The sequence below is a fragment of the Macaca fascicularis genome, chromosome 2, assembly GCF_037993035.2.
Source record: "Macaca fascicularis isolate 582-1 chromosome 2, T2T-MFA8v1.1".
Taxonomy (NCBI): domain Eukaryota; kingdom Metazoa; phylum Chordata; class Mammalia; order Primates; family Cercopithecidae; genus Macaca; species Macaca fascicularis.
Window position 1 is genome coordinate 31,474,806 of NC_088376.1, and position 11,335 is coordinate 31,486,140.

The 11,335-nt window shown below is 45.5% G+C and overlaps 1 protein-coding gene and 1 long non-coding RNA gene across 6 annotated transcripts in view; one reads left to right on the forward strand and one right to left on the reverse strand.

Annotated features, from left to right (window-relative positions):
- Positions 1-592, reverse strand: part of PLCL2 (phospholipase C like 2) — a 194,719-nt gene extending 194,127 nt beyond the window's left edge. For both annotated transcript variants that reach the window (XM_005545687.5, XM_005545686.5), the window contains exon 1: positions 201-592. In XM_005545687.5, coding sequence (XP_005545744.1) covers positions 201-527 — 327 coding nt within the window. In that variant the 5' untranslated portion in view covers positions 528-592. The remainder of the gene's footprint in view (positions 1-200) is intronic.
- A 109-nt stretch (positions 593-701) lies between these two features.
- LOC102121317 (uncharacterized) lies at positions 702-11,040 on the forward strand. 4 transcript variants are annotated; one of them, XR_006696219.3, is made up of 4 exons: positions 702-2,189; positions 2,342-2,469; positions 4,111-4,183; positions 10,677-11,040. It is a non-coding gene; the product is annotated as an uncharacterized lncRNA (long non-coding RNA). The 4 variants fall into 4 exon arrangements; XR_006696217.3 differs by lacking the exon at positions 4,111-4,183; XR_012430656.1 differs by lacking the exon at positions 10,677-11,040 and having other exon boundaries at positions 2,342-10,364.
- Positions 11,041-11,335: the final 295 nt, after the last annotated feature.

The following is an 11,335-nucleotide window of genomic DNA, read 5'->3' on the forward strand; positions in this document are numbered from 1 at the left end:
TCCCCCTGCACATTAGGGATCACCTCTCCATTCTTTCCACATACCATTTGCATCCAATCCCCGCTCAACCACCCCAAGCACCCATGCTCCAGTGGTTCCTGTTAGCAGTGGGCTTCCTCCTTCCACCACCACTCCCCCAGGGGGGAAACAGACCCCAAGGACGGCTGACGGTGGGCGATGAGCGCCCTTCTCCCACCTACCTTGATGATGCTGCTCCGGCGGGGCAGGCCGCCCGGCTTGCTCTCCCGGGGGACGGGACAGACAACCGCGCTGGGGGTCGGGGCGAGCGCAACGCCGCGGGGTCCCCTGGCAGGGCTGGCCCGGGCTTCGTCGCCGGACACGCCGAGGCTGCAGTCTCCGTTGGAAACCCCGCCGCTGTCATAGCGCGCCCGCCCGTGGCCGAGGCGACCTCCCCCGCCACCGCCTTCCCCTACTCCGGCTTTCAGGGCGCCCTTGGCGCCGAGGGCCGGGCCCGGGGAGGTGGGCAGGGCCCCGCCGGCGGCGCCCCCCCGGCCGCACTCCGCCATGGGCGCCCCGCGACCCGCCTGCACAAAGCCGCGTCCTCGCGTCCCCGCGTCCTCGCCGCCGCCTCGGGCCGCCGCGCGCGGCCCCTCCTCCTCTCCTCCTCTCCTCCTCCCGCCGCCGCCGCCTCGGCCGCTTCTTCCGCTTTTTTTTTTTTTTTTTTTTTTTTTTTTTAATTTAGATGTGATGTTTGTTTCGAGCTCTCGCCTTGTGCACGGTTAAAGTCGCGGCGACAGAATTATCGAAAGATTCCTGCAGCGGAGAGAAGAGAGAGACGAGTCAGCTCGGGCGCCGGCGGAGCCCCGGCTCCCGGCACCTGGGGAAGGAAAACACGCCCCAACACACGCGCCTCTGCGGGCGCCAAAAATAACCCGCGCGGGCCGGGCGCCCACCCCGGGGCAACCCGCGCCCACCTCAGGGGCCCCAGGCACCCAGCTCGAAGTAACAGGGCGCCCACGTCAGGGGCTCGGGGCGCGCTCCCCCGGGGCTCAGAGCAACTGGGGTCGGAGCACCCGCCACGCAGGAAAAGGCGCCCACCTCCGGCGAAGGACGAGGGGAAGTAGCGGCCGCCCCGACGCTCTCTGGACACGCGGAGGCGGCTCCCGAAGGTCTCCCGGCCCGGGCGGGCGGGGGGCGACGCGCGGGTCTCTCCGGACCCTAACTCCCCAAAGGCCGCCGCGTGCCGAGCTCTGTCACGTCCCTCAGAGCCCCGGTTGAGGCCCGCGGCGCCGAGAGGAAGCGCACGGTGGACAGGGGCGGCCGGGTGTGACAATCGCCGTGCGGCCCCAGGGCAGCTCCCGGAGGGGGCAGCCCAGACCCACCCCACCCGCCGGCTGCTGTCTCCTCCTGAGCTCGGCGCTGCCCCCTACAGGCCGCGTGGTCCCTCCTCGGTCGCCCCCTGACCCACCGCGAGCCGCCCAGCTCCCGCTCTAGATTGCCGCCGTCGCGGCTGCTGTCACCGAGGCCGGGTCATCGGGCCGCGGGTACCTCAAAGCCGAGTGGACTGGAGACCCAATTCCTTGCCTATCTTTCGCCTCCCCCGAGCTGCTGCAACTGTCAGTCACCCGCCCGGAACCCCGAGGGGCAACTACCGCGCAGGCCTCGGAGCCCGGAACCAGGGTCCTGGGGCTTAGGATCTCGGCCGCTGCGCCTCATTCCTGCCCCAGCCCCGCGCACTGAACTCGTTTCCTTCCCACCCAGCTCGGGACGCTCCTCTCTGACTTCCCCAGTGGGTCAGACCCATTTCATACACTGAAACCAATTCCGTTCTGTTGGGCTCCTGACTGATTCAACTAGCTGGAAGGATGCTGAGGCAGGGGTGAAGGCTGGGGTGGCTGGCAGGCTGTGAGAGGCAGAGGACATCAGCAGAGCCTATTTCGTGCCCTCTGAGTCTCCACACAGAGATTTATCACTGAGACCTTCCCGATTCCCCTACCAGGGATGCCGGCTGGCCCTGCCTGCCTGCGGGGCCCAGCCTAGGTCAGGCTCATCTTTTGGGACAGGATCCCACTTGCAGCGTTACAGTCAGCCCCTCCTCTGGTTCTCCGGCACCCACTTAAGGCGGAGTGACTGGCCTGAAAGTCCACAGTGGTCGTGTGGCTTCCGCTCGCAAATATCTCCCCTGGATCTCCCTCCCTGGAGCCAGACAAGACCCAAAACTCCGAAGCGTGAGACCCCAGCCCTTCCACCACCACCCCCGCGCCACCCCACGCCCCAGGCCTGGGCTCACCCACCTCTCCATCCCAGGTTCCGTGGGCTCCAGCCTCCTACCCTCTCTAGCACCCCAGCCCTTCCCCAACTCGTGTGCTTTCTTTTCCAGAAATGGAGTCCCCGCAGGGCGCGAAGGAGAAACTGATAGTCCGCAGTAGAGTGAACTTAAAGACCTGACTTTCATTAGCGTGGTGTTGTAACAGACTGCCTAGGAGCCTCTGAGGAAATGGGCTTTACGTACGTATACATACTCGCCCTTGCCCCTGAAGCGACATAAAATACTTTCATATTATTCTTGGGGGCGTTTTAATTCTTCAGATCCTCTGGATTCGTGTTTTTGTAACCCATCAGACGAGCTTTTGTACATCTCTTTCCAACCTGGGCCTACACACTAACAGAAATAATTTTACATCGAAGGACAATGCTTTAGTGTTTTATTCAGTCTCATCTCTTTTCTTTTTTTTTTTTTTTTTTTTCTAGTTGTGTTTCAAAAAAAATTTCTTTTTCTGTCTTGTGATAGTTTTGGAGGAAAAAATATTGAAATAATTCAAATCAGGCTCTTAACTCTGCTTTATTAAATTTATAGTCATAGTAGCCTGTGAGTATGCTTCGGGGGAGGAAAAAAAAGAATGCTGGCGTCTTTATTCTTCAAGTTCCCTAATTTGGATATTTTTAATAAACACCCAGAGGTGTCTCTGCCTTTTCTGTTAGTATCTAATCTTTCCTGCATTTACGAGTCACTAGTAAAATGCTATGACAGCCATAGATCCGGTGGCTCTCACTGTGAGTTTCCTGGGCTGAGTAGGGACTTAACAGAGGTTTAACCCCCAGGATGCTTTTTTATAGAAGCACCAGCTGATTCACCAGTGCCCTCCAAAATGAGCACCTATCCATCTCACTCTGGACTCCTAACAGGTCAAACCAGGGAGCTTCGTTGAAATAGACTTGACATTTAAATTAAAATGTTTCCCAAAGCATCTTGGCAGACCTGTAACTAATGATGCCAGAGGCCCAAGGCCTGTGCCAGATTCCTTTTTATCCCCATAAGTGCTTGTCTCCCACAAGCCACTGGTCACACACCTGCTGATGTTATAGCAGTACTTCTTTATCCCACAAACAGCCCAACTGTAGGTACCATATCTCAGACATGGTGAAGGGAAGCAGCATGTTCTTCTGACATGTGCAATGCTTGGCTCACAACAGTCTTTTTAATAAGCTAAACTCAGATTTTTCATCACAAATAGTGTAGTAAGTAATTGTTTTTCCTCATTCCTGCTTGTCTCTCTGCAGTCACTAAGTGGTTGCTGTCCATTCCTCATATTACACAAGCAATATTATTGAAGAAATTGTAACTATTTTGCCAAAATTCTTGCTGAAGTGTTTTCATGGCATTGTGAAATTCATAGAAGTTGGAGTTAGAAAAAGAGCCAAAATATAATAGTCACTCCTCAGCAAATATTGTCTAATGGTTCCCTCAGACATTTCAGAGCAGGGCAATAAAATATAGGCAAGACATTAATAAAATGCCCATTCTAAATAGCTCCATGATGCTTATGCCAATTTATTTTATCTATTTGCTAATGGTTGGATTCTGGTGAGCAACCTGCTCATAATATTTAAAGTAGATACCTTTAAAATCTCACTGTATCATGCCAACAGTACATGGCTTTGTCGCTTTTAAATTTTCTTCATATTTCAATCCATCTCAGATTTTAATCATTGTCACTCTTCACCAAACTGTCTTCTATTTGCATCATCAATTTAATGCCCAGAACTTGAACTATTCAGACTCCCTGTTCCATAAGAACCTTCCTTCAGTCTCTCAAAATAACACTGACTCAGTTTACTGACTTCTTGCCATCATTTATACCCTTGTAGGTTATGAATTCATATCTAGTTTCCAGTTCACAGGCTCCAATATTAGGACTCTCCAACTTTTTTTTCTGATTCAGTAAGTACTTGGCTTTCAGATTATTTTCTTCCTTAATGTATTATGACAATTTTCATTTCTCAAACCTCAATCACATGTTATTTCCTCTATTTCTCCAAAGATGCAGTTCAACCTCTGAGCCTTCATATTCAACTGCTGTTCATATGCTTAACATAAATGCTAACTAGAGCAGAAAGTAGATGACCAAAATGCTTTAAGGAAATAGCAGATTATATCAATGTACTAGTCCACGCTGGCTACTCATTTGCTTCCTGAGTCAATCCAAGGGGCTGATTTTAATCTATTATGCTCCTACAGCTTAAATTATATTTATTTTATCATGATCCTCAACAACAAGAAATATGTAGCAATTGATTGCCTTTTTTCCTGAGCAGTAATGTGGCAAGTTAGGACTGCCAAAAGTTTTCATTTCCATATTTTCCTCTCTTCTGACACTAAAGATCCTTCACCCATTTTCCTTGGATCCATCCTCCACAAGTGTCTATGGCTGCCAAGAAGTTAGGCACTCAGGGAATTACAGCTATGCTTTTCAGCCACTGAGAAACTACTTTGTGAGTTCATTAAGTTTTTTCAGTGGCTATTGGTAGCATTTTGAGGGAATCTGTTAATCAATGGGAATTTGAAAAGATCATTCTATCAGCAAAAGGATACAATATGAGGGACTGTATTAATGAGTTCCTCAAAAATAACTGTTACTTATTACACTGGTTTTATAAATTCTCTCTCATGTATTTGATTGTATGTCTACCATTATTTTATTACAGGAGTCATTGCAAACTCAAATGTGTATGGGGGCCAGGTAGGTAATGTAATAAATGAAGTTGGAGGGATTTGTTTCATAATAGCATCATAATTCATGTTTTTTCAACAACGATATACTTTGCGTATCAGAGTAATACTCTTCCTGATTCACTTCTGGCTTTCTAATTTTGTTAGGGCCTTGCTACAAGAAATATTTCACTTTCCTCTTAACTCTAAAAAAGATGTGTGAACGTACTGATAAATAGCAACTGATACCCAGCCAGGTGTAGTATGGCAACATGGAATGTTAGATTCAGGTATTCTGGTGAGGAATCTTATTGCTACTTTGAGGGAATCTTGGCTAAGTGCTGCCAAGACCATCTTATTTTTCTAGAGAAGCCAGATATCTGGAACATAAAACGTGTTATTTAGTTAGTTAGTTCATTCTCTTAAGGGAAGGACATCCACAAATTGAGGTCTTCACGTATTGTTCTTTATGAATTCTATAGAGAGACCTATTTTTTTTCCTGTCCCACCTCCAAATGGCATGATAAGCAAAGCTTAGCAAATGCCTTCCAAATTCTGCATTTCTTTGGGTCTTGTCAATCTGTTTTTTATTGACAGGTTTATTTTCATGAGTTTTAAGAAGTCAGAATATCTGATGACCACATCATTTTACACATCCCAATATGTGATGTGTTGCTCCCAAACTACTTCCCTTCATCTACCCACTCCCAAATCCCAACCCCAGGAATATTTCATCTCTGAAATCTGAAATTCAGGGACTGATTGTCTAGCCAGAAACTCTGCGCTTTCATCAGTCCCATTCTCTTACTTCCCTCAAACCCACCTGTCAGTCTTAGCAAGACCTGTACTTTCTCCACGCCTTCCCAATCCCTTAGTCTATCAGCACCCCTTTTTATACTTTTTCCCCCAGCCTAGCCTGGGCCTCATGACCAAGACCTTCAATTAAACCACATTCTCACTAGCATCATAGATCCCTCACATTCTTGTCCTTCTGCTGTGCCCACCTTGACAATATACAGCTTTGAATAAATCTAACTATGGCTTTCTCCATGCATGCCCCCAGCTGCCACTCTGCTTTGGAAAAAAAATCATATAGCTAGGCTGTGTTACATCTGTATGATTTCTGTCTTCAGCAGAGCCTCTGGTATATTGAACAATATTTTATCCTTTGCTAATTGGCATAAATCTTTATTCTCTAAACTGTTACTCTTCAAATCCCAACTAACCCACTGGCTCTCAATCTCACCAGTTGTCCTAGGATTCTGCTTCACAAAATGCAGCAAAAAATAAACTGCTTTAACTTTTTTCCATTCCACTTATCCTTACTTCACCCACCACCCCTGCTGTCTAAGGTTAACCCTAAATCAGAAACCATCTATGTATGTTTTCTATGATTATTGGACTCTTCTGCTCTGATGTGATTGATCTTTTGGGAACAAGGGGTTTTGTTACCCTCTAGTGGGCAGAAGCTGGAATGGGGTCTACCCTGAGTGAGTGGCCAATCCCAGCTTCAATCATACAAGGGCAGGAAGGAGTCAGGGATTTGGAAGACAGCCTTAGACCACTGTCTCTCGGGTCTGGTGCCTTGAGTCTTCATGGGTGATCCAAGGGACTGAGGAGAAGACTAGGACCTCCAAGAGCCAGGAGGGGAAGAAGTTGCCTTCATCAGAAACCCCATGAAGCTGAGCCTGTGGGCTTTGAGGATAGGGACTTTGTGTTTAAATGTGCTTTTATGGTCTAATTCCCCCAAGTTGTTAATAAAGAGGGGTTAGGTATTAATAGCTCCTCTCAGCTGTACCATCATGGATAAAGTGACGGCCTCTGAAAGACAGAGGAACTCGTTCTCCCACCCCCACAGCCAGTGTGATGGCTGCAGCAGCGTGAGATTCCAGGGGAAAGTAAGTCTCTGAGTTAAAGAGGCAAGTGGTAAGCAGAGTAGACCAACCCCTCAGGGAGCTTCTCTTTCCTTTGTAAACCTTGAAGCACCAAGGCAGTTCTTCCAGCTCTTCTGCCTTGCTTTGTCACCTCTCTTGGTCCATTCTCTATGCTTTTTGCTTCCTTCCACATACAAATACATTCTAGACATCCCTTCATAAAAATTTTTCCTCAACTCTCTTTCCTTCTCAAGCTACACCTTCTCACTCTCCATGCTCCTCACACTGAAATTTCTGTCAAAAAAAAAAATTCTTTTCTCTCTGATGTTCACTATATCTTTTTGTTACCAGCCTATTGTAACTGGCTTCCATCCCCTTCTACGGAAACTGTCCTCCCAAAGATCATGGTTAAAATCCTAATCAACAAACTCAATGGCTACTTTTTAGTCATTACCTGTCTTGGCGTTTATGGAACATTTAGTATTGCTAACTCTCCTTTTATTGTTGAAACTCTCTCTTTCCCTGATGAGATTCTTGGCCTGACTGTGCCCCAGGAATCTTAAACTCAACATACCTTCATTTTAATTTGTTGAATCTGCCCTTTAAACATCTGTTTTCCTGGTATGCTATCCATGCTGTAGACTGAATGAAGAACTTAGCATCATCTTCCACTCCCAGGGCCTCTTATTCCAGTTAACCATTGAGGCATTGTAAATCAACTGAGAAGTATCTTTCAAACCCATTCCCACCAGAATGGCCTGCTTTACTGTCTCATTGCACTATTGTCTATTGAATTTCTGCAATAACCTCCCAACCCTGCCTGCCTCTACTCCCTCCCAGCTTCAATCTGTTTCTCAAACCACCATCTGCATTGTCCTGGAGGATCACTACTCAACCCCAAAGTCTCCAACAGTTCACTTTAAAACAAACTTGGTTCCCTTTAGGAGATGCACAAGTTCCATCATAACCTGGCCCAATCTTCTTTTCTAGCATGGTCTCCTACCTAGATATGCTCCATAAATGCTAGTCATGTCGATCTACTTCTCTGAAAAGGCCATGCAGTCTCAACCTCAGTGTGTTTGCTTATGGTGTTTGCTAGGTTTAGAATTCCTGTTTCCCTCTCTCCATCGGAAGAACTCAGAGGCATCCTTCAAAAAAACACAAATGCTTCCTCCTTTGATAAGATGTTTCTGACTCCAGAAAATTAATTGCTCCTCTAGGCTCTTAAAGCACTTAGTACATACCTCAACAATGGCCTTCATTATAATATATTGCAATTATTTATGTATGAGTCTTTTTCCCCACATGAGCTTGAGATCAACAGAGTATAACTTACAAATCTTTTCTCCATACTAAATGAGCTCATCAGAGTTTGACACTACATAGGATTAATCCTCAAACTCTCTACACCAGCCTAGGACCTGACATATCATATATCCTCCATACATTTGTTGATTTTAATTAATAAGCCTGTTTTAAAATCCATCTTTGCCTTTCATATGCTTATAAAACCTTTCTTATTTCATAAGGCCTCTTTCTTTGGTTCAGCTGAATATGTTTTATTCTGTCCCTTCCAACTTTTCTTCCTGTTTTTCCTTATTAACTAATACCAATAAGTATATCATGTTGCTAGTATTTATGATTTATATATGTATTGTGTGAAAAGGACTGTATTTGATGCTGTTGGGGGAAGGTGACTGGGAGTTTGGGGTAGGAGAAGGGAGGCTTATTTTTCATTATGTATGCATTACAGTTCCAGTTTTTAAAGTAGTTAAAAATAATAAAGGGAACAGTCCCGGCCCTGCTATGAGTTAGTAAAAACTGTGACCTATCTCTGAGACGTAAGATTAACAAAGCCTTACCAGACCAAAAACATCACCCCTTCAGCCTGGCACACTGCCCGACTCCTTTCTTAATTAGTTGGAAATTCTAACCATCAACAATACACAACACAAGAGACGACACAATCTCCAGAAGGTTGCTGTTAAAATGTACAAATTACCTGGCAAAAGGAAGCTTCCCTAGACAGCTCCCACTTATGCTCATTAGCAAAAAATGAGCTAAATGTCACCCTGTTCTTTTTGGCAGAGACATATGGCACTCACATGAGAGAGAAAAGACAGGTTAATCTTGCTACCCAGAAGGTGGCAGGACAAGGTTCAGGGGGGCTGCCTCCGAACCCTTATTCCAAAAAACCTTAGAGGGGAGCTTGGGTAAGTGAGGAGAGGTTGCAAGCCACATTGCGATTTTATAGTCTGGCTCAATGTCTGCCCTGAGACAGAGAAATACCTAAGAGAAGGGTTGGGAGGGCAATGAGACTTGAGAGAACCTAGGCCTTGGAGAAAGTGATGGAGATGGCTTGCTGGACAGGGGTCAGAAGGTCATTCCAGGGAAGCTGGGTAGCCCAAGCAAAGACACATCTAAGTTCCTCTTCTACTCACTAGTCCCTATGCAAATGTTTCTTGCACTATTAAACCTTAGTTAAGACAAGATGAAGAAGAAGAGGCCTTAAATGTTCTTTTAAAATCGTGTGACCCTGTAAATAGAGGATCTTGAACTCAACTGGGACAAGGACAAGAACTGGAGGAAGTGGATAAGCTGTAGCCACAGGGATTTTGGGCGCCACATAAAGGAAATTGTCCCTGCTCTGACATCAGACACTGATATGCATTACCAACAAGGCTTTGGAATTTCCTTTTCACAAGAACCTTAAGAAGGTAGACAATTATCTACAGGGATGGTATAAAAAGTTCCAGCCTGAAGGCAAAGGTCATAATGAATGGCTCCCTTTGACCTGCTGATTCTGGGTGTTTAATCACAGATTTTTAAAAACTTTTTTTGAAGTCAAATTAGATGTTAGAATTTTTTTTTTTCAGTTTTCTTACTCTTCATTTTCGTGGAATTACTATGTGGTGTGGTGTAATGAAACGTTTCAGCCCTCTTCCAAACACGTGTTTCTCACGGGGGTGTTCAATTGCCTATATACTGTTTTGAAATGGAATACCTTTGTAATCATATATTCCTGCAGTTTCAGTTCACATGTTTCATCTAGCTGGTCCAATTTTCTACCTTTTAAATTAGGTTCACTAGTTTATTTTTATCATTGAGCCAAAGATCTCAGGATGTTCTCTACTTGGGGTAGATTTTCCACTTGAAGAATTATAGAATGACCCTCTTCCTAACATGGTAACTTCTTTGATGCTGTACATTTGCTGTGTTTGTAATAGTTAGGGGCAAGTAAAATGTCTGGTAGAGTACAATATTAATGCTGTTAGAGTACATGGAGAAATTTTAAATCACCCTCAATCTCCAATTCTGATGATGGGTACCTTGGGGTTTTAACTCTATGTTGTATCCAAAATAGTGTTTTGGTTTTTTTTTTTTTTTATCATCGTATTCTCCAGGGTCAAACTCAGCATTATTGCTTCCATAAACACTTTGTACACTGAACCATCTCTATGTTATTTTATTCATCTGTTCCTCTAAGAAGACCTTGCTAATCTACAGTGACATTTCAGCCATAAAAATGATCTCAACTATCTCTGTTCTGTCTCTCTTTTCCTTTTAAACACTCAGCTTAAATCTTAAGTCTTTCATAAGCTCTATTCTCTGCAGTGGTGAGTAAACATTTCATTCCAACAGTCTACTCTTCTCACTCTTACTTGTAGAGAAATTCAAACCTTCTGTCTAATTTTGGGTGTTAGGAAGCAGCCTGGCTATGTGACTTGGCCCCCAGACCCGAGATACTCTAGCTGAGAGTATGGATCAGAACCCTTGCCAGTTGGTCATTGCTTGGCATAAGGCAAATCCTTTAAACCTTTGCGATTTCATTTTCCTCCTTGGCCACACAGGCATAAAAATGGTGACCTGTCTCCTGACCTGCCGCCTGATCTGCCTGCCAGGGTGGATGCAGACCAACATTTGCAAACCTTAACGGACAGTGTGACTGCTGATTGGAAAGACAGCAACTGGAGCTCACAAATAATTTCCCCAAAGGTCAATTAGACAGACCCACAAGCTATCTCTGGCACACATAGGAAGTATCGGCCTCATCTATATTTATTGTAATTCCCTTCTCCCTGGTCCCATTAAAGGAGAGTTTGGGGTGCAATAAATATTTCAGGATAAAAATGTCCATGTACCCACTTTCCAGAGCCCCAGCTAGTGACCCCCTTATTTCCATTTCGAATATAATAAAATGTCTGTTCAATCACAGAATATGGATATTTGTTAGTACATACCAACTATATTCTCTTTGCAGTGCTATTGGCAACTGATTCCTGTGTATTACGTTGGCTTGGGGGATTATTTGTATACCCACTCACGCCTCAGCACACAGCATATTATAAAAAGTCTTAGTTTTAAATACAAGCTGATAATTCTGAAGACAATGAAACGTAAAACATCGAGAATACAAAACCTAAATCATAATCTCATCAACAAAGAGCTGGGGTAGCTCAAGAACCGGAGACTGTAATGGGGAAAACCATTTCCGAATCCAGAAAGGTGG